At 33.5% G+C, this 23,953-nt stretch overlaps 1 protein-coding gene across 2 annotated transcripts in view; it reads left to right on the top strand.

Annotated features, from left to right (window-relative positions):
- Positions 1–23,953, top strand: part of Cad87A (cadherin 87A) — a 533,729-nt gene that overhangs the window by 417,712 nt on the left and 92,064 nt on the right. For both annotated transcript variants that reach the window (XM_033340032.2, XM_076618386.1), the window contains one exon: positions 21,341–21,558. In XM_033340032.2, the coding sequence (XP_033195923.2) occupies positions 21,341–21,558 (218 nt within the window). The remainder of the gene's footprint in view (positions 1–21,340; positions 21,559–23,953) is intronic.

Below are 23,953 nucleotides of genomic sequence, written 5' to 3'. Positions count from 1 at the left end.
TACGCTTAAGATCTCATGATAATCGAAACAAATGAAATTTCGAAAATAATTTCAAGCCAGAGAAACTTTCTCTCATTCCTAAAAAATTGTTGATGTTTGACACTTAGAGAAATCTTCAATTTTATCTTCCATAAAGCTTCGTCAGTTTATCAACTCTTCTTAAAAGGCTTGTATTTTTGGATCTAACGTGTTATTCTTATTTCTTTTAAATAGACGTTCGCAGACAGTTTATCTGCAATTTTTCTGAATCTCAAATACGATTCAAGAAATATTATATTAAAAAAATATTACCTACAGCTGCTACATTGGTAGAAAGTATTCGTGCATAAATTTTATATTATATTATGTTACATACCATATTCATATTTATATTATATTATAAGCGGTTGTATCAACTATGTCTATAAAATATTTACTCGCGCATAATAAACAGGATTGCTACAGTGCTTGTAAAGTTAAACGAATGGCGCATTCATAGTTTTCTCTACGACTAAGAGACACACACAGGCTTTTCTAGAAAAACAATTTTTTTTCTGACGGATATATTAATACAAAAAATGGAAAATTTCGTGATGCATTTGGATTATCGTACACCTAAGTTCTATTCCTCCTTCTGCTAAAATAATTTCACGTCTGCCACTTACAGTGATGTCCGCGAGCAGTCTCCAACTACGTTCACCGAATGGTAAAAACGCGTGAAAAGCCGCAGTCTAATTATACAGATAGCGATAAAGTCTAGCGACTAAACGTTCGAGCCGAACCAATGCGATTAAATCTCGACGAGAGCTGAACCTCGTACAATCTTCGTGAACGCAAGATTCAATTTCAATAACAATCAGAGGATCATAGTGGTGGTAGGATGGGAATGGACATCTCTGGACAAATTTCTCTCGAGAAAGGAGCCAAAGTCAGCAAAAAAATACGTAATGATTTCCCGCGAGCTGTCCACTGGAAGAAATCGGATTTTCGGCGACATGTTCGCGTCGTCTTCGCCATCAGACAAAGTGCTCCGGCGAGAGTCGGGCGTGAAAAGAAGCGGTGAAAAAGATTGGGCAAGGGGGTATAGGGGTGGAACGAAAGCTCGTGGAAAAGTATAGGGACGAAGCTTCTCCCTTGGTATCGGCGCTGCCGACGGGGGAATTATTTTAGACTTGTTAATGCAATTTCCTTAAAAGCTGGCGCGATATATCAGTGCATAAATGCGCGTATATCTGCGTCACCGTGGCAGACGCGTTTAAGAATGTATGCACGGTCTTTTGTGTTATGCAATATCTGTGCGCGATCGTTTGAACGGCAGGCGAACGAGTGCGTGGAAAGTGGATGGGGCGAAAATGCAGTTTGATCGTCTCTCGGTGCCGCTTTTAAGAAGATTTAAAGGGCGTGAAACGTTTTACTCGGCTCTGTTTGCGGATAATTCTTGGCACAGTGGCAATCACTAGCGGAGATTTTTTATGAAAGGTATTATAGAGATACGTGGAAAGGTGTGGTAAGTTTAAAGGTAATTTAGAAATTGAAAGTTCTCTGCGCTTATGTAATTCTGCTGGGGTTCTCGCATTTTTTATGCTTTAGCTTCAATTCAATAGAAGAAAAATTTTGGAGAATAGAAATAAAAATGTAAAGTTGAAATTGAAGGAATAGTGACACGTGTCTTAATAGTAACGACTTTTTTGCAGCATTCTCGAGTTTAGAAAATTCTCTAACGATACAAGAGTAAGACAACGATCGAGAATGATTCAGAAAGCACACAGCAGGATTAACACTAGAAATACCACATCAGTCAAATTGACTGGTTTTACAATTTTATTTTAATATTCCTACTTCATGTTATTTTCCTTCCGCAATGATGTAATGACTTTCCCAACGATAACTAAAAGAATAATATAATGAATTTTATTTTGCTTTTTATGTATTCAAACTTAAAATAATTTCGTATCAAGGCTACTTATACCAATACCAGTCAAAATGACTGATACTTGTCAAAGTGTAAAAAGATTCTGCAATCTATTTAACGAACCCCAATTAACCAGTTTTCTCGTTTTGTACAACTTGCCACACGTTTTGAAAATTTTTTACTGCGTATTATCTGATATGATGATATCAGTTATCAGGAAAATTCAGGATCAATCGCTAGATCCTAACACTAGAAATACCACAGTAGTCAAAATGACTGGTTCTACAATTTCATAAATGTGTCTGCCCTCGTTTATGGATCATTGTCCCAGATGGATTAAAAATACCAAAAATGTACTACATAACATGGAATTCCTTCTGTAAGAAAGTAATAAAGCAATAAATATAAAAATATTCTATTATTACGTATTTTTTAAAGACGAGTCATTTTGACCAATTTTGGTAGAAATAGCTTTGGGTTAACTATCGGTAGTTTGAGTACTAAGACGTAAAATTGTCTGGATAAATAAAAAAGGAATGATTTGATATATTCGTATTTATCCATAAATAATAACGTGTATTTTTAAAGATTCGACACCGATTTATATTATTTATAATGCCCATTTGTCATTAAGTTTCTCGATATAGAGAAATTATAAAATATGTTATTAAAAAATTCTATAAAGTAAACTGATAAAAGAAACGTCAAAAATAAAGGAAATATTACGTACGTGTGTACGTTTCTCTTTTATACAATTTTTGAAATTTTTGCGCTTCATTTTACGCGCATACAAGCTACGTTTTTTGCCGTAATATAATGCATCAGATGCAAAGATAATCATATCAAAGCGTAGGAGAGGGAAACAAGATATGTAACTATGTGAATAAGTATACGTTGCATTATGATGTTGCTCTGTACCAGCAGGAAAAAATAACTTTCTAAAGTTCTTTGAAAATGCACTTTTCTTCCACACAGATACTACTCAATCAGCTTTTGACATAAATAAATTGGATAAAGAATATTCATTTTTACTAACATACTATCACGAAAGCAGTTTACTGTACAAATATAAAATCAATAGATGTTATACAGCAAAACATACACATGTATGAACCGGAAATGGATGAAACTTCTTAGAACAATTTATATCTTCTTCGTTCAAATTATTTCAGAACAAACTTTTTCTTCGAAGAAAGAGAAATCTGAATGAAGAGAATATCTGGTCGAACCAAGCAGATAAGAAAAACTGCTATGTATTTTCCAATTTGCTCATTGCAAGTATTGAAAAAAAGAATTACTTTCGATCAGATAGACTTTATTCACAGCTCTTTCTGTTTTTAATTTTTTTTTTTTACACAAAACAAATATATTAGGCAATTATAACGTAGACAAAATATAGAAATGCCTATGAAATACAAAGATATAGAAGTGAAACATGGAATTACAGAAATAGGAAAAAAAAATTTCCAAATCTAAAGCAAAGGAACAAAGATGATTTCTACCGAGTTGCTAATAACTTGTTCCGATGATCGATATGTTCGTAAAAAAAAAAAAAAAAAAAAAAAGACAATTAAAAACAGGAAGAACTCCGAATAAAGTCTATCTGATCGAATGTAATTCTTTTTTCCAATACTTCCAATGAGCAAATTGGAAAATACATAGCAGTTTTTTTATTCCTGCCAATTGCCTTGTGTGTATAGTACTCCACTGACTGTGTATCGACGAATTTTTCCGAACGAGATATTGCACGCGCACACAACGTACATCCTGTACGCACGTATACGCTTTATGAGTCGGAATTATATCTATTTACTAGTTTCGTTTTGCTCGACGCGCAACGGTCAAAAGAGCCGATTAACTATTCATTTCTGAAATTGGTGTTGTGTAAACCGAGTGACGATGAAATAAAATTGATATTTGTCTCCCGACATAGGTGGATTTTATTATCCGGTTAAACAAGAACAGCTTTCATTCGGCCGTGTTCAATTATATTCGATTCTGGCGCAATTGACGCGAAATTATGATAATATTTATGATTGTGATAATATCGGATCCTTTCACGCTTCGTAAATTTTCCCGTGAAATTTCCACGAATGAAGAAAAGTTCGTTCCGTTGCTGAACGCAAAACGAAAGAAACTGACAATTCCTTCGTTCGAAAATTACTACGGTAAGGGAACAAAGAAAAGAAGAAAAACAGAAGGAACAAGTGAATTTATTCTTCCATCTGAATGCTACAGTTTTATAAGATTTGAAGGAATTAGAATATGTATAGCAGCGTGGCAAATTACTTTCTTATTCAAATTACTCTGTTGCTCGAATAGACAGTTTAGAGAAACTTATGAATGATCGGAGACACGAAGAAAGAAACTAAAGAGAGAAATTTAACACAGTACTGTGCGTATTTTAATTTACATTATGCGTAGTAGTATGTTTCTCAAAAGTTGATAAAACAATGTGCAAGTTGCCGAGTTCTTAGTGGATTAAGCAGAATTAAAATATGCAAATGGCACACCAGTCACAGTTTCAAATATAAAAATATATAAAATAAAATAATAAATTTCATAAACATTGATGTTTATAACCGGCGAAGCTTCTCGAGAAAAGCAAGTTTCCAGAAATATGATTTCAAAATTTCACTCTCGTTTACGTTCTCCTTTCGCGTGGTTATCTTTCAATTCCGCTATCTTGACAAAATTTCTCTATTTCGATCGACTACTTTAGCGATGTGTTTTTAACATTTTCGACTTGAAGAAAATACAGAAAGGTACAATATATCGCTTCCTCCAAAGCTCTAAACTAAAAGGTACTTCGATAGATAAAATAACGTTGAACTTTTGATTAGAAATTAACAATTAGCGATTAACAGTTAGAATATAAGTTTCCTCGTATCATCGCAGCAATGACGCGTGACGTTATACGTGAACTAAAAAGAAATTATTAATTAAAATATTAAATGCATTCTCCGATTAACAACGACAACAATTTCTACGCGACGTAAATTAAAGGCAAATATAATAGTTTGAATATAATAGAATGAAATGTATAGAACTAAATACATCGATACTGTCCATCAGCCAACTCAGTGCTTATGCGAGCTATTAAATCCCAATAGAAATGCATTAGTATAATGAAAGCGTAATCGAGTTACTGTGGAGGAAGCATCGAGTTCGAGAATTACAAATTTTCTGCAGTGCCCTATTGTGGGGACAAAAAAGAAACAGAGAAAAGTAAAAGTGAAATGGAATGAAACGAAACTGTTTTACCAAAGAAACGTCCTTTTATAAATAATTGTTCGTCTCTTGGACGTAATGATTGCTTTACTTTAGCGTAGCCTATCTTCATACCTTTCGTTTCTTTCTTCGTTAACACTAGAACTACCGGTATTTGAGACGTAGCTATCTCTACCAAAGCCGATCAAAATGACTGGTCTTTAAAAAATACGTAATAGTAGAATATTTTTATATTTATTGATCTATTATTATCTTACAAAAGAAATTCCATGTTTTGAGATCATAAAAACTATGTAATAACAATAGGTACAATAATGAAGAATATTCAGTACCAAAATCTTTGGTAACAAGAATATTAAAATAAATTTCCATTGGTAAATATAAGAAGTATAATATAGTGATATAATAATAAGCGTAATAGAATAAATAAAATACAAATATAACAAATTATTAGGTACAAAATTTATCATCCGTCACATTTCTTACAAACTCTCTTTCTTTAAACTTTCTTCTGCGTGCATTTTCCGCATACATATTTTTTACAAAGATTGCAAATGGTGGTGGTCTTATTATTATTACAGTACCCTCTATCTGACACCATTTGCGTGAATAAAACGAGTTCCTTGACGTACTTTGGATCTCAGATGCTCTTTGTTCTATCCCTGATTTTTCATTGTCAGCGGCAAGTTCATCTGCTAATTGAAACATAAAATCTTTTCTGGACATCTGCTCATCTGTGGTTTCCTTATATAAAATCCAGTCATTTATACCATACCATAAGTCTAAAATATTAAAAAATACTTGACGCGAATACATTTGGTCTTGTTATATTTACCCCAAATTTTGTTTTATTATAAAATTCGACCGTTTCAGATAGGCCCTTTTCACTTTTTCCTAAATAAGGGATAAAATTAAAGTTTATTATATTATTCCTTTAGCTATCTCTGCAAAAGTCATTACATTATTGCGGAGTAAAAATGTAACATGAAGTAGGAATTTTAAAATAAAATTATCAAACCAGTCATTTTGACTGGCGTGGTAGTTCTAGTGTTAAGAACGACATATATCATGTTCACATTAGTAAGGACTGAGACTGACCTAATTGAGATTGGTGCGCCTTTAAGTACGATCTTTTCCTTTTAACAGCGATTACAGAAATTTTTAATTAACAGCTATCCTGTTACCGGGTCAAAGAACATTTAAAACTACTGGCTTCTGGCACAAGTTTCATTCCTTTAACAATTTCATACTCTTTCGCGAGGTGTAGCGAGCTGTCTCGATCAATGCGGTGAAAAGCATGTGACTTTATTTAACGAAATCCTCGATGCGTTTATCCAGGAAAAAGATCTAATATAACAACGATCCACGTCTGCCTCGAAGCCATTCAACTTTCATTCGAAGCATATTTCGGTGCACGTACTCGACAGTGTCGCTAGATATTCAGGACTCGATGAAATCGATCGGAATGAGACACCTTGTATATTTGAAACATTCATTTTCGGCGATTTTTCGCGTTGTAGATGACACAATGCTGTGTATCCGCGTTGTATATTGTAAAGCGTTGATACGCGTCATCACTCTCGTCAGGATTGCGCAATATTTCGGCGACGCGACGGGTCGCAAATGCTTTAACGCTTTGAATATCGTTAAAACCTTGGAAACAGTGAATTTCAGGTTCGCTGCGATTCGAAACGAGTGGCGCGGCGAATGTTTAAAACAAACTGGAAATTTCAAAGCGAACGATGAACGGGGGGATGAAGCTGACAGAAGAACGTCAATTTCTGGCCGGTTGGTGTGTGTCGCGCGGCCGTCGCCTCTGTATTCGATGCGCGCGTTTCGAATTCTCTTTCATCCTGCCGTTGTTCGGCCCGAATCCGCATGGAATTCACGACGTTCATAGAAAATCGACGTATCAGCCGCGATAAACTCTTGTCAGCCCGAGGAAGCTGGTTAATTCTTCACATAGCGAAAATTGTTTCCACCGGTGTGCGGCGAGCAGGGAGCCTTCGATACGATAAAACCAGTCCTGTCGCTTTCGATTCTTCGCGCATCGTTGGAATTTCGATGTTATTACGCGATATATCCGTTCAGCCGGTTAGCCAACGCATTATCAAAGTCGACAGCACGATTTACCGGCATCTCCTGCGAAATATATCGCGTTTTCCTTTCGATCAACGCCACACCATCCAAATAGATTTCAGTCACGTTCCACACGACACCGTCCCGGCTAATGATTTCCCTTTTCCCGTCAAACAGTCGCTCGCCTTTCCCTTTGATCGTCCCTCCTCTCCCCGTCGCCCGTCTTTTCGAGAATCGCTGAAAGCCTTTGACTGCCACACAGAATCAATTCCTAATAGCTTCTTTCTCTTGTAACGTACCTTACTTCGTCGTGCCCTTTAAACCTCGCTCCTTTGTCTGGCTAGAGGCTGCACCCGGGATATCCGCGTTTAAGATTTATTTTTATACTTCCACTACGGCCGAATTCAATTTCCGGATGCTGACGGATACGCTCGTAACTCGTAACTCGAGATTCCTCGGATAAGCAGGCTCGTGAAATCTTATTTCTCGTTGAGATATCTGATTGTCCATCGATCGGGAGGGTGCATTATATTTTCCAGCCAGAAGCTTTGTAAATGATCTACTTTCAGCTGCTTTAACAAACTCAGATAACCACGTTCCTCGGTTCTAATTGTCGAAGCTAAAGATAGCCGCTACTTTGCGCGCTAAATGTCCGCTATTCCGATGCGGCGAAAGACAAATTTTTTTTTGCTATTATATTTAATTTGTACTTTACAATTTGTCTAGCTGCACATTTGCTAAATTTTTCAAACTTAATTGCTAAATAACACGTGGATGGCTACCTCCACCGGGATACCATCTTGCAGTTTGGCTATTTTATTTCTTTAGTGAAGTCAGTGGGGTGTTTTCTTTTTAGTCTTCTTTCTATGAGAGTTTTGCTCGCTTCAACAGCCAGCTGGTTTGGATGTGTTGCTGTTCTTTTCTTGTATTTTTCTGCGTATCTACCGATTTCTTCTTTGGCCGTTGATATTTTTAAGTCTTTGCGTATATCCTCGTTTCTGACATATCATGGAGCGTTGACTATTGTTCTCAGTATCTTCGATTGTAGCGACTCTAGTTTATTTGTGTGGCTCATTGCTGCTGTCCCCCATAGTGGTATTCCGTACGTCCAAATTGGTTTTATTATCGTTTTGTAGATTTTTAGTTTATTTTCTATGCTGAGTTTAGAGTTTCGACTAGTTAGCCAGTACATCTGTCTTCTTTTTATCCGTATTTTCTCTATAATTGATTTAGTATGTTGTTTCAATGTAAGTTGTGTCTAAGTGGAGTCCTAGGTATTTAACTTGCCTCGTTTGTGTTATGTGCGTGCCATTCAATTGGATATTTCGTGGTTTCTGTTTCCTTAGTGTAAATGTAGTATTGTTGCATTTACTGCGAAAGAAAATGAGAACGATAATTGAAGATTTGTTGCGGACAACGTTGAACATCGAATTTTTTAGCAGAAAGGAAAAGCTCATTTGACTGAAAATTATTTTCAAAGTTTCATTTGCTTTGATTATTGTAACATTTTAATTTTTCAATGTACAAAATAATCCAAATGCATCACAAAATTTTCTATCTTTTCCACTAACATTGTATTGTATTTGTGGAGAAGCTTGTCTGTGTATCTTAGTTTTAGGGAAAACTGAACCTGCCATTCACTTACATTTCCAAGCACTGCTAGTACCAATCTTGCTTGTCTTTAGATAATTTTTATATAAAACAAAAAATTTTTTTTTGAGGTGTTCTTTGCATTTTTATTACAAAAGTATATTTTATACTATTTCAAGTAATTGTTGTTGTTCATGTGTTATTGCATGTTTATCGCTTAATAATATTTTAAGACATTGCCTTTTGACAGAATAGTTACAATAATTACTAATAAGTAATTATTAGGTTGTCCGAAAAGTTTCTTTCGTTTTATGAGGAAATAATAGACGCACAACGTTTTTTGTTTTATATTATTTTGTCGAATTACGTACGATCCATTTTGTTCTGTTGAGATAAACACCGTGACATTTCACAGACTTGGTTTCACATTTGTACGAACGTGCACTGTTGTAAAAAACACGTTTGTGAAAGAAAGATACTTTTCGGACAAGCTAATATTTACAAATGGTAGTTGCTCTTGAATTGTGTTATAAAATTCCTTTTTGACACATAGAACATCACGTGATAACAATATTGTTTAATTTTTACATTTACGGTGTTCTCTACAAGAAATCTACAATTAGCAAATATTATATCTTGTGTTTCTATAAAATTGTTTATAACGAACAGTTTGATCGCGAACTTAGAAGTGTAAATTATTATTACTAATTACAAATTCGTTGAATTACTATCTACTATCAACTATCTTTTCTATTGTTGAATTATTCTATTTTTCGTACTTTCCAATTATTATATTTCTACAAATATTTCACATCAATAAAGAAATTTACATTTCCGATCGCACCCGCGCAAATTTAATAATCTCTGATAATTAATAATTGAATATATAAATTTATAATCAACAGCAATTTATAAATATTCATACAATATATAAATATTCATACATTATTAGTAATTTTCTTTACGTTACATTATTTCTTTTTTCTTACAATTTTATAATATAAATTAAAATTTTTGTTCATCGTCTAATTTGAAAGAAATTACTTGTATAATACCCATCTTTTTAATTGCTTGATAAAAAGAAGCCAAATCCTTCTCGTCAAACACGAATATTTCTTTGCCTGCGATCATCGCTTATGTCTCTTTCATTCTTCGTTCTTTGTCCTGCGACTGTTCGGTCATTCATTTTGCTGGAATTTTTCGTCTCGCTTGTTAGCTACTGTAGAAGTACACCAAAAGACAGAGCTAATTAAATTTGCATCGGAATGTCCAATTATAACGCATTTTGAGATCAAGTCCTGTCCGCGGGGAAAAAGGCATACGCGAGCTATTGCATTCTCATAGAACAGATTAGCGTAAAAAAAAGAAAAATGAATTTCAACCTGCCTTTGAGCGAGAACCTGGAAATTAGGTATGTTTAACGATAAATGAAATCCCTGTGATATTACTTGGCTTTAAATATTAAAGCATTTTTGCTGGACGTACAAAAGCTGCGGAGTAATGTTCATTAAATAAACGAAAATAGAATGAGAAACTTTATGAAAGTTCCGCTGTATCGATCGTTGAGTTTTGAAAGTTAAATCAAATTTAGAAAAGGAAACAAATTACTAGAAATTTTCGATATCGTAAAATCGTGCAAGCATATATTTTTTCATTATAAATTTTATTATTAATATTTTAGTAAGGGTAATGTAAGGAACAAACGTATGGTTTGACAGAAAAAAATTTTCAAGAATGAGAAATTAACGTTTAAATGCGATTACACTGTATCCATTTGTTTTTTTTTTTTATTTGTAGGAATTTTACAATCAATTCTCATCGAGAATTATAAGTAAATTATTCTGGCGTGGTACTATAACTTGAATAACAAGTGTTTATCGTATTTTTGATTCTAGTTGAATTTAATGCTTAAATCTAAAGGGTAATGTCTGTTTAGCCTACGGATCTGATCCGTCGTGTCAAGTACTTGAATAACTAGTGGATTTTGGCGATTGTTAATTTTTATGTTACATCTATTACAGAATTTGGATATTTCTTCTTTAAGTGTAGGTATCTTAAGGTCGCGATGTATTGTTTCGTTGGTAACATACCAAGCTGCATCTATTAAGGATCTTAGAGTTTTTCATTAGAATCGTTGAAGAATTTCTATGTTGGAATTACTCGCTGTTCCCCATAGTTGCATTTGTTGTAAGCGTAGAATCGTATAACATATCATAACATACTGCTAACGTAAGAACATTTCACGTATATTATTTCAGAATTTCATTTATTCTACGCTGACAATCGCGCGAAGCTCAAACGTTTTTTCTGCAAAGGATCTACGCGTATTTTAAATTTATTATTTATATCCTCCGTATTTTATGCACAGACGTATTAAAAGTTAATATGTCTACGTGGATCGTACATTGCGAATTTATATTTTCCCCAAGATGGCTATCAAATGGAACGTCTGCATTTGCTTTTACGCCTGCATATACAAAAAACTGATATTAACTTTTTGCCAGTAGGGAATATTATGAATGTAGCTGGATGTCAGTTGAAATAATGTTGCGAAGGTTGATAGTACGCGTAAACGCAAGCGCAAACAAACGTCCCCTTTGGAAAGTCGAGCCCCGATTTTACGGCGTGAATCAAAGCTACTGATAATACCGGAGTCAGCCTAAAAGGGGCTGCATCCTGCTAGTTTATGTAAGAGACGGCTCGTAAACAGATAAGCGTGGTAATAAAAACGGGTTTGTGCCGTGAAAAGACCACCTTATCGTTTCGTATCGTACTTGAGGGAAACGGTACTGCATAAAATACCAAATATGTATACTTCTGAAACGGAAAATGTCAGTGAAACTGATCTGATCTTTTCGCTCTTGTTTCTCAATTATTATATCTTTGTAATTATGTTTCTCATTTTAACATTTATCGTTGCTTTGAGAGAACGTTACGGATTCGATACGATCCGTTGTTTTTGTTGTTATTATTTCGATTTCTGTGTTTATAAAGGATATTGAAATAACGCGCGATATTAGGATAAAGATTTTCTTAATGATATCGCAATTCCGTTGAAAGATTATAATTATGTTAATGTATATAATAAGATATTTATTTCTCCATGATTTTGCAAGTAATACAGTAATATACAGAACGTTTTGTTATCCGGATATAATGTCCCTCAGTAATGGACGCCTTTTTTCGTTTCAAATATTTACATATTTTATTAGTGTTCGTATACTGTGTGTTCTTTCGTTTTATCGATTGAGGGAATTCTGATTGTAAGAATTTGCATGAATTTACAAGGAGAAGGGGAAACAAGATACGACATAATTAAAGAACTCGAAAGTGGTATAAATGGAACAGAATTAGCAAAAGTACACGATGTTGGAAAAGTCATGATCACAGACATTAGAAAAAAAGAAAATGATATTGAGAATTATGCAAGGCACGTGGATTTCTCAGATGCTGACGAACATAGAAAAACCTTAAATACGCTGATGTAATGAAATGGCTTCACGCGACACTGGCGATGATAATGACGATTTTATTCAAATGGAAACAGCAAACGAGAGTGTTAATGGAGACGCGCCTTGTCATGGCGAAGCATTCGAAAAAGGGCTTTGGTGGTGCAAAATACGAGAATTACTCTATGCAATTCTGATGAAAGAATTATGTGACTCAGCAGTCAAACAGATATGGGATTCATAAATATTCAAAAAAACCATCGATTAATCTTAATCTGTATTCGAACAAATTAAATTTCGCATGAGAAAAGTAATGCAAACAATTTTGTCTTCCTGTTTGTCCGCATAAGGCTCGACTCTACTTAAAAACAAAATCTATCGTTTAATCGTCGTATCATCTACTGTTATTATGGTTCCTGTACTATACTGTCAAATAAATATACATAAGAATACACGATGTATTATGATATGAAGAAAACATACTGTATAGCCGAGATAGTAACAAAAATCACGTTATTGGTTTTCTGACTGTACATTACGTCCTTCTTTACAATTACATATAATTAAGATTAATCTTAATCCGTATTCGAACAAATTAAATTTCGCATGATGCGAACAGTTTTGTCTTCCTATTTATTAGTCCGGATAAGTTAAAAACAAGATTTTCAATCGTTATATCATCTATCGTTACTATGGTTCCTGTACTATACTGTCAAATAAATATACATAAGAATACACGATGTATTATGATATGAAGAAAACATACTGTATAGCCGAGATAGTAACAAAAATCACGTTATTGGTTTTCTGACTGTAGATTACGTCCTTCTTTACAATTACATACAATTAAGATTAATCTTAATCCGTATTCGAACAAATTAAATTTCACATGATGCGAATAGTTTTGTCTTCCTATTTATTAGTCCGGATAAGTTAAAAACAAGATTTTCAATCGTTATATCATCTATCGTTACTATGGTTCCTGTACTATACTGTCAAATAAATATACATAAGAATACACGATGTATTATGATATGAAGGAAACATACTGTATAGCCGAGATAGTAATAAAAATCACATTATTGGTTTTCTGGCTGTACATTACGTCTTTCTTTCGCATTTCGTGTCTGATACTTGCTTTCACGAAGAACGGTACAGTACATCCAATATTTGGATATCAATAATTCCATTTGCTTGTTGGGTAGCTGCTTCGGTCATCAATTATGGAAACAATCGGAAAGGAAAGAATGATTCTGCAGTCTTCTCGTTGCTTTTTAAGTTCTTCCTTATATTTTATTAGCCGTTTTGCACGCGGCGAATATTATATCGAAGATTATGCCACGGATCGCAAGTATTATTAATATTTATGACTTGACCGCATGTTAATAATTCATGCATTTTTAGTATCGGGTATAACGACATAGTAGTAGTGATGCACATGTGATGTGTCACATAATACTTTTTGGCATAACGCATACGATGTTTACATGCTAACTATATCCATAGAATATAAATAATTGCGTTATCGATTCATATTAGAAATTATATCTCTGTCTTGTAATAAATTTGGAAGACGTTAGACTATAGAACTGAAGTATTAAATACGATATTTTTGGATTTCAAGTAATTAATTTATTAGATTGGTGAAAAAAATGATCAGTCGCTGTTCATATCTTTAAATTGTTTTTTTAAATATTAATATTATAATTTATATATATGTATGTTTCATATTTCATCTATTCTTAAATTGAAAATATCTATTGCAACCGCAGCTTCATCAAGAATTTATACAGTTACTAAAATCTCGTTTTGAAGACACACCCAACGCTCCCGTTTTCTAATTAGTAGATTTAATTAAAGGAAATTTTTGGTATTAGATCGCCTTGGCTTTAAAAATTTAGCAAAGTATTTAAAAATACAATATGAAAGAGTAAAGGTGGAGAATAAATAAATAAATAGGAAAGAAACGGTGGAACTTTGCAAATTCATGCAATTGACATTTCTGTCATAATTTCTAATATTAAAAAATTGGTATTTTTGCCCACGTTTGAAAAACATAGAAATAATAGTGCCACGCTGTTCTGAAAAATCTCGTACGAGATGAAAGTTATTGAATAATTATTCCGAATTAATTGCCAGTTTTATATTGGTTTACCACTCTTTCTCTTCAGTGAATATTACAAAAATGTTTACAAAATTTTCGCCAGAACTGTTGTTGCTGCGCTTTTCTGCAAAAGCGCGTAATTCAGTTGAGAAATAAACTCGGTAAACGCGAAATTTATTACAATGTGTATTTTCATATCGATTTATAAAATAAAGAGTTGTGTCTTTGAACCTATACGTATGTCCTATAAAAGTGCAAATTCTGATTAACAAAATTATTCTGAAAATTGTTCCAGAACTAATAATAATACGAACAAAGTATCAACTTGTACATAATAAGTAGAACAAGTTAGTGGCTCTTATTTATCTTAATGCGAGTAAAAACAGGAGGATTAAAATCTTACACTTAGACACTTAGACCTTATCACATATGTATATTCATATATGAAAATGTGACTCGAACAAATACAAGTACGCTGTGATCTACCCTCGTCTTTGCAACCTGGTTAATGAGGCTGAGAGACTGCATATGAGGGTTAATTAGCAGCCAACGTAGAAGCTGGAAAACCGTGGACGCATTAGACAAGACGATGACCTATCGTCGTATCTTAAATGCAACGTCACGAAATAGCGACATCGCGTTACACACGATGCCCCTTCTTCCACAATTTACGTAGTTGTATGAAAGCGTCAGCGACGACGTATTTTGGAAGATCATTGGGGTCAGTTACTCGGACGCTCTTTAATGTCGGGGAAATTTATAGCAGCTATTTAGACTGCACCTGGCCAGTGAAATTGTGAGCGAACGTTGTGAGGTCATACGGTTGAATGTACAAAAAAAGATTGCACTTATTGCAATCTCTGTTTGAACAGTTTTTTCCAATATTTTGTATTCCAAAAAGCACGTTGAAAAAATATCGAAATCTAGAAATTCTACAAGTCCAACAAACGTCGTATCTCATCCTAATAATATCTACGTTGCCTGTCTTTACAATTATATAGAAAATTCTGATGAAACAATTACCAAATAGTTTTGACGAACTGGAAAGACAGAAGACATTGGGTTGGCAACTAAGTGATTGCGGATTTTGTCATTAGATGGTAATGTTTTTGCCACCTAATTAGTCGCCAACCCAATAATAGGGAGGACATTCTACTATTTCAATTTTCTCTAAAGCATTTTAATTAAACGCAACAGTATCGTATTTGAGTGATTGAGCGAAGCAGCACGTCGTACAGCGACATCAAACAAATTCTATGTAACAAACAAATAACACAGTTAAACTATGGCACACGGCCGATAATGGGAAAAATTCTGCGAAAGGCAGGAATCGTTGGCAGAATCAGCAAGAAACGAGATCCGAGAGAAACTCAGCCATCGTTACGCTCTAACGATTATTGTTGACCCTCGACGTCCGTTGTTCTCCAACAACGACGACCGGAAGCATACGTGGAAAAGCGCAGATGCCCGACACATACAGCCAGTTTCTTCTTGTTTTACGCGGTTCTGGCGCGAAGACAGGAGAAAAAAGTAACAAGAAGATCGCTAAGAGTTGAGCGAAATACGTTCTCGGAGAAGCACCCGCCTTCCACATTACAGCTTGATGTATCTATTAGGTCTGGTATACATAGTTTGGCCGGCTTTCCAAACTTCCGCCAACGCCACGATGACGAAGCTACTTTGCCAACTTTCTAATAGTTTTATGACTTTTCGGACTTATGGGGCCGCCTTGTTCCCAACGAATTAGCGACTCCCAGGAAACCTGCGCGCCACGTCCAAACTTACTTTCTTTGCCTCGACCATCCCTTTTTTCTTTTTTTTTTTCCGGCTTCAGTACCAAAGGTTCCGCAAGATTGGAGGACCGTCGTTTGTTTCAGCTGGTAAATGCACTCGGTAGTTTCCTACGTTCGGTTGTTTCGCTTTGTTTAGGGGAACTAAGAAATTGTTGTGAGATGGCTTGACTGTAAAGGATAGAATGTTTCACGTTGAAGGGATCTCAATCCGTTTAAAATTACTTTTGTCTTCTACGGCTCTTCTATCCTGCGGTTTAACCGCTCAGTTATATCTCAAGTTTGGCCACAACATGAAATAATTGTTATTGATACGCATGATCTTCGTGTTTGCCAAAATGAGTAGAAGATTGAATGGAAGAAACCCAGAGATCGCAGTGCTTTGGTTTAAGAGTGGAAAATCTAAAATGAGAGACAAGATCGTTTGCAAAACAAGTTGATCAATCGACGTGGAATACGACGTTCTCCTAAGTTTCTCCTTAGAAAGTGAAAACGTTGTCTTTCCTCGTTCGTTCATTGGCATTTTTATTTGCATCAACGCCATATATCGATTTGTTCTTGCTCGAGAGCGCGGCGTAAGACAATTTTAACTCGATTATCCGAAAAATATCTCGTGACGTGGGACGCATTGATCGTCGATCAAACGTTCGCGGATAAAATACGACGACGGCTTGATAAACTCGGTATTTCTCAAACGAAATTGACTATCGACAGGTTTAAGAATATCTGCAGAGAAAAATCGATATCGGTGCGGAGACATGCATCAATCATAATCTGTTTCACTGTGCACGCTGTTAATCGTTGTAGTCTAGAATCGGATGTACTTAAAACAATAGACATTTCGAGGAGATGCGATGCTTTAATTAATTAATGTCAATTACGTCTCGTAGCTCTCTACATACCTGTCCGATGCTTTCATGAATTGCCGGCAGATCAATACGATCTGCCAAATTTACAACGACTTTTCACCGGAATCGATTCAAATACGTCGTGGCTAGATGATATTTTTCTCACTTTTTTTTTCTTATTTGGTTATAAATAATATTTGCGCTATTATAATTAAATATTTTTATTCGATTGTTTTACGAAATATTTCGGCTATTTCAAAATCGTAAAACGCATTCGATAATCATTTTCGTTTATTGTTCGTTTATTTGTTCGTTAACTGATTGATCAAATATATGTAATATGTGATAGCTTTAAATTAGCAATTCGGTTGAAATCACAATTCAATATAATTTTATAATTCAATACATTTCGTTTGTTTCAACAATTTTTCGACGTTCGAAGTATGACCTGACAGAGGAAACTTTGTTGCAGCGGAAGAAATGGTTCGGAATAGTATTCGTGCTTGGTTCATAATGAACTGATATTCTTTTCCAAAATTGTGAATGAGTTAATTTTGTGATACGTGACCTATCTCGATTATTCAGAAGGCGTACTCTACTTGCTTGGTAATGTTGCTGAACTACGTTTTATATTGTATATAACTTATTCAAAGACCAAAACGCTATTTTCGACCATTTATTTTAATGAACAAATGTGAACTTGTGTGAACTAATAAAACTGGTGCGTATTTTATATAATATAAAAATCATATTTTTAAACGATTAATAATTGCTAAACTTTACTTTATTTTTACTTTATTTATATATATTTACTGTATTTTACTTTAAACAATTGTTTTAAACTGAATGAAACAAAATGAAAAAAATTGTTTTAAACGTGGCAAAATAGCATGACAACCAACGTTTTTCCACGGAAACAACGTCATTATCATTAATTTGCAGATGGGTTATATTAATATAATTTATATATTATAATAATTATATAAAATATTTATACTATTTATTTATAATATTTATTATTAGTAATAATATCGCAGGTAATACAGACTTAATTTCATTGTATTTTCATAATAGATTTGGTTTTATTCGTATTCCATTAAAAAGTGTTCGATGGAAAATATACGTAGATTTGAATAAATATATATAATATATTTATTTTTATATGATTTTATAATTCCGATACCCGTTCGTATAAGCTGAAATTATCCAAAATATCGGAGACGCAAATGATGGGATAATATTGAAAGCAGAATTCGTTGCAAATTGCATATTAAAGTAAAATACCATGTAAAGTTCTGTTGAAAATTAAAGTAAACGTTACAAGTTAGTAATACTTAAATAAAAAAAAAAAGAGGAAGAAAACGCTAATAACATTAAAAATTCTCGCGATCAATAACAACTTAAGCGAAGCTTTGGAAGCTGAGAGTAGCCTATGTGTTCTGTAAATTCCTCTTCAAAAGAGTTTCCGTTTCAACGTTACGCTTAATAGCTTCATTTTGTTCTTTGAAATCGAAGTCCTGGCCCGATAGTCGAATCCAACAGTCCTGTTTGTAACTCTATTCCCAATATCAAGTAAACCTATTTATTAAAAGTACAGATAAATGCAAACTACACCAACGAAATACGATATCGTGACTTTTGAATCGTTTGTTTCGTTCTCCGGAACTCTGCACATCTTCGTTGTATCTTTTATGACTATAGTTAGCAATCCCCAAGCTTTGTGTTAATTAAAAGCCATGAAGCACAGACGCGATATCCACCAACGCTCATATTTTCATCTATTCGAATTCCTTGGAAATCGCGATGAAATTATGAGAAATCCAACAATTGTATAATTTGTCTGATAAAAAGAAGCGTGGTATTTCTTGATACTGCAATCCATATTTAATGATTCATAACCGATGAGCGAATGCTGATGATATTGTTAATTCTTAATAAGCTAGCGACGATCCATAGAGGATGTGTGCCCATTTGACACAACGAGCAGAAAGTTGCTAATAGAATTTAATTTAATCTAATTTATAAATTAATAAATTCCAGTAAATTGCTTTATTCATGCAAACCAATATTACGTAAATTCGTACAAAGAGAAATATCATTTCTCCGAAGATTAAAATTAGTCCGCGATAGCTGCGTTAAATTTTGCTCGATATTTAATTCTCACAGATCATCATGTTAAATTTCGTATAATAAATGCGCTGAACATTACATTTTTTAGATATCGAAAATTGAATTGTTGAATATCGAAGAGTGTCGGTGACATTAATCTATCGCTTGAGGAAACATAAATTGATGATGATTTCTAGAATTGAATTGATTTAAAAAACAAAGAACCCAATCTTGAGAGGATTAATCGTTTGAATAGAGTAGAAGAATAGTATGAAAGGCATTTCAGTGAAATTTACGTGATTTTACTCGGAAGGATATTTTTATGCGCCAACCTAATAAATTGCTGCTTTACAAGATTTATGAAACATGCAAAGATTAAAGAGGAAATTCCACGGAAAAGACGTTTTAAATATAAAATTCATTTAACATTCTTTTAACACCTTCTTTTCTTCATTATTCTTTACGTTGCTACAGAAACGCGTGGTACTCTCGGATAGACAAATTTGCCCCATAATTTTCAGCCATTTGAAATTCCAACCGCAACATGTTAGACAGTCTATCTATTGTAATGAAGTGGCAATAATATAATAACGTGAACCACTAGTTCGGCTAACAATAAATTTGCTAAACTTACTAAGCGAAGTCCTTGCAACGGCAACTGTTAGGAACAGTTGAGGTGAGAGTGCTGTGTTCTGTTCTGCAACGTTCTACAACTGTTGCGGCGAAAGGTTGCGTTGACTTAATGCAAGATTTCTTGTTAACACATCGGATGTTTTAACTATATCCAACGTAGCATCCAGTTATGAGAATCTGACGTATGTATTTTATCAGATTGAAATTCCGATAAACTGCTTTCTTCGTTCAATATATAATTAAATGTTATTTAATCAGAATTATATAATTAAATTAATATTTATCATTCTTTTAAACAGCATCAAAGAGCTTTTTACTATCACACATACACACATATAACGCGTATTTAAGGGGAGATTCTCGTGCAACAGCAAGAAGAGCAGGTGATTTTTGTGAATTTTCTTTTCAACTAATTGCTAATTATGCGAGACGAAACTTTTTCGAGATATAATATTTTTATTTGAATTCTTCTTATTGTTTATCGTATGTTATACGAATTTTGCGATCAAATTTGACAATATAATATAACCATTGTTAGCGCGCAGTATAGCATCCGTCACAGTCGTCGAAATGCAAAAGTTACGAGATTTTCTTAAGGTCAAACAGTTTACGCTGGGATTGAATCTATTTTCGAAAGAAAAATATTTTTGAATGAAGAATTGGAGAATTCTAACGTTTAGAAGATAAATTTACCTTTCTCGGTAGGTAAACTGGGTTTAGGTTGTTCGAAAAAATATTACAAATAAACAATCGAATAGAAATTTGATGTTCAATCCCTAGAGAAATTCGTGATAAAGTAAACGAGTCCAAAATTGGATTAATCAATTAGTTTTTCAATTATGGAGCACGCCAATTCAAAAAGTTAAACGATAAGAAGAACTGGAATTAAAAAACTATAATTCAAGAATTATTCAAAATTATTCCTACTTCAAGGCTATATATTTACATCCTGAAAATGTCTAATCTCATATAGCTAATAGAGTAAAAAAATTTCAGAGTAAGAGAAATTTACAAAGATCACTTGCTTTTATTATTGTCACACGGCAATCCCCCTTAATCAACGATGTGTGTTTAATTATCTTTTTAACAAATTTTTCTAGTATCGTTTACGAACAGATTAAATAAATCATTTACTCTATCGTCCCAAAAATCTTTTTTCTCTCATCAAAGAAAACTATAAATGTATTTTTATATTGTCTAAGCTATTCAATGATTATTCATAACGAAATGTTTAAATATGGAAACAAATAATATTTCAATATCGATAGCGTAGTAAATATTATACGTATCTATGTACATATACTGCTTGATGAAATCTAATTTTATAAAAATATATCTTGAAATGTTTCTTCGATTTCGCTACGTACTTCTCGAACGAGCCAATAATAATTTTCTACGTCAAACCGATTTCCTCTCCTTGACAAATCTACTTCTCTTATAATCAGTTATGTCAATCTTTCAATAAGTCGAAAATTGACTTATTTATCTTAATATCTATTTTTTAAATACAGAGCAGTTAAAGTTACTCTTGCGCTATGCGTTTAACATAAACGATAATTCAAACTTCGGTTGTCGGAGAACGACTGAAAACAAGAATGGTTTCTCTGTTGTTTCAGGCGCCAACAATGTAAACGAACCACCTATCCTCGAACCTGGTGGATACCCTGCGGGCCTGCCGCTTTCAGAATCAACCAAAGTCGGTACGGAAGTGTTCGTCCTTAAGGGCCACGATCCCGAAGGATCGCCAGTGAAATATGGTATACAACTCACGGACCATTTCGTCGTAAATCCACGCACTGGCGTTATCACGTTGGCGAAACCTCTCAATCGCGAGGTAAGTCAAATCCCCTGCTGTTTTCTTTCCCTCTTTGCTTGGACGTCGATGTGTTCACAGGATGTTTAATGTGGAACGAAACGAATAAAAATAAATCTAGAACAGGTAGAAACTATAAACCGTGGTATGTAATTAATGGAATAGTAGGTTACTTGAATTCTTATTGTTTGTAAGTATCGTGAGGAAAATATTGAAGAAAAACTTTGGCAAATTTCCGATGAAATTCGAACATTTTTGACAACGTGATGAAGCTTCAAATTTTCTTTCGCGATGAAAGAATCGAGTATCGTTAGAAAATTTGTATCGAAGTCTGGAGAAAGTTCAAAATTAGTATACTTGTGAAGAATTAAGAAGAGCTGGTATGAATAAACAGAAGATAGTAGTTTTTACTTTGACAAGATAGAGGAAATACTTTAATGAATAAAAAATAAGCATTAGCTTTTCTTCGTTTTTACCTTTAACTTTCAGCAAACAAATGCATTTACTTTTTCCAGAAGTATGTATATTATTGACCTTGGTATGTATATTATTGAACATGGTTTCAAATATATGATGCTACATAAAATCGATTTTGTCGTTGCAATTAGAAAAACGATATTTTATACAAATAATTTCGAAAAGGTATTTAACACTGACCTGTCCCTCGTGTCAATTTTACACACATTTCTGATAAAAAAATTATATTATTTTGCCACTTAAAGAACAATTTTTTTGAAGCATTTTGACCTGCATCTTTTTTATTCTTTGCGATCAATGCGAAATTTTAATAAAACAATCTTCAAGATTAATTATATATCTCTTTATATCATTGGCTTTTTACCATTGTGTCACATTAGGATGTGAAATTTAGGGATAGATTAAACGAAGACTACAAAAATTTATACCGTTTTGATAAAAGCAATTTGTTGTGTAAATCATTTTTCTCTTCTGATTTACTTTTGCTTATTTTATGACCACGTTCTCAACTTTGCAATGAAGTCAAAACAAAAGACAAAAACATTTGCTTGCAAGAAAATTTTGTTTTGTTTATTCGTACGGAAGGGAGCATTTTTACTTTAATCTTTCCTCCGAAGGAAATATTTTTACTTTTAACTTTTACCGAGAAGCTTTTACTTAATTTTTATTCATATCAGAGATTACTTTACGTATACGTCTACCTTTCTGCATAAATTACGAGACATTTGCCAATTTTAAACATAAGGTTCGATAAAATATTTCTACAATAAAATTAAAAAAAAAAGAAATATATATATTTTATAATTAAAAATAATTTCATGAGAATAATTTCGATTTTCATAAGTAACATCATTTTGATGTTAGAAATTTGATTCGTGTCTGTTCTAGTTTACTAACAAAATCCTGTGATTTATGAATAATAGCATGATGAAGGATCACCTCTTCAAAACACATTTTACTTTTCTTGCCAATGAATTGCTGTTGCAATAAATAGTTTTTTCGAATCTCAGTGACTGAAAACATTTCAATCTTTAGGGATTAAAATGTACGTTCTGTTTGCAAAAATACAAAGAATATACAAAAGAATTTGCAGCATGAATATAAAATTGTACAGTATAAAGTTATGAGCACAGATTTTTTTTATACACACTTTATCTCATTGTTATTAATAATACATGCTCGGCTGTCAGCATTTTCCAAACAAAAATTACCAGTTTTAGAGCAAAAAAAGCTATTTACATATGTATAATACCATACTCTCGCGTCTTCGTATATGTACAGCGTATATCCTTTTTCCACATTTCGCTTGTATTTCTATCCTTCTCGTAACAAACAACCACTCAATGCTGCAAATCCACTTCTCTGTTCTCCATTTCCTGGATAATGTTATACAATCAGCTTAATAAAATTTGTTAAATGTGAGTTTAGGAGCTCGTTTTCTAGACGTTCTACTTAAACACCACGTTATTAAAATGAAATGACAGTCTACACGAACTTTAGTAAGGATACTTGCTGCTACGAGTCTTCTAAACAACTCAGTGCATAGGTCGCATCTTAATGATGATGAAATAGCTGCGATGTTAGTTCAGCGATGAAGAAAGTTTCGAGAAAATAAAGTTACAATTTTCTATGTGCAGTAACATGTAAACTTCGTTCGAATAAAAATAAAGAATGAGATTTTGGTCGTCGCTAACGAATAAATATCCAGTTGAACAAATATTTATCCGAATAAAAATTTGTTCGAATCAGAAATTATCCGTATAAAAATTTAATCCAACAACTTATTCGGATAAGAATGTATTCGCATAAAATTATATATTGTGTGTGGATATTTGCGTGATACATCGAGGATGGTAGTGAACGAGAGTTATATTTGCAAGCTACATTTCCAGATGTTGTAACATTGGCTTTCATGACTAACATTTTTCATAACTAATCA

This window comes from Bombus vancouverensis, chromosome 5, assembly GCF_051014615.1.
Source record: "Bombus vancouverensis nearcticus chromosome 5, iyBomVanc1_principal, whole genome shotgun sequence".
In the NCBI taxonomy this organism is placed as follows: domain Eukaryota; kingdom Metazoa; phylum Arthropoda; class Insecta; order Hymenoptera; family Apidae; genus Bombus; species Bombus vancouverensis.
The sequence above is the reverse complement of the archived record's forward strand: the minus strand, read 5'-3'. Positions and strand labels throughout refer to the sequence as shown.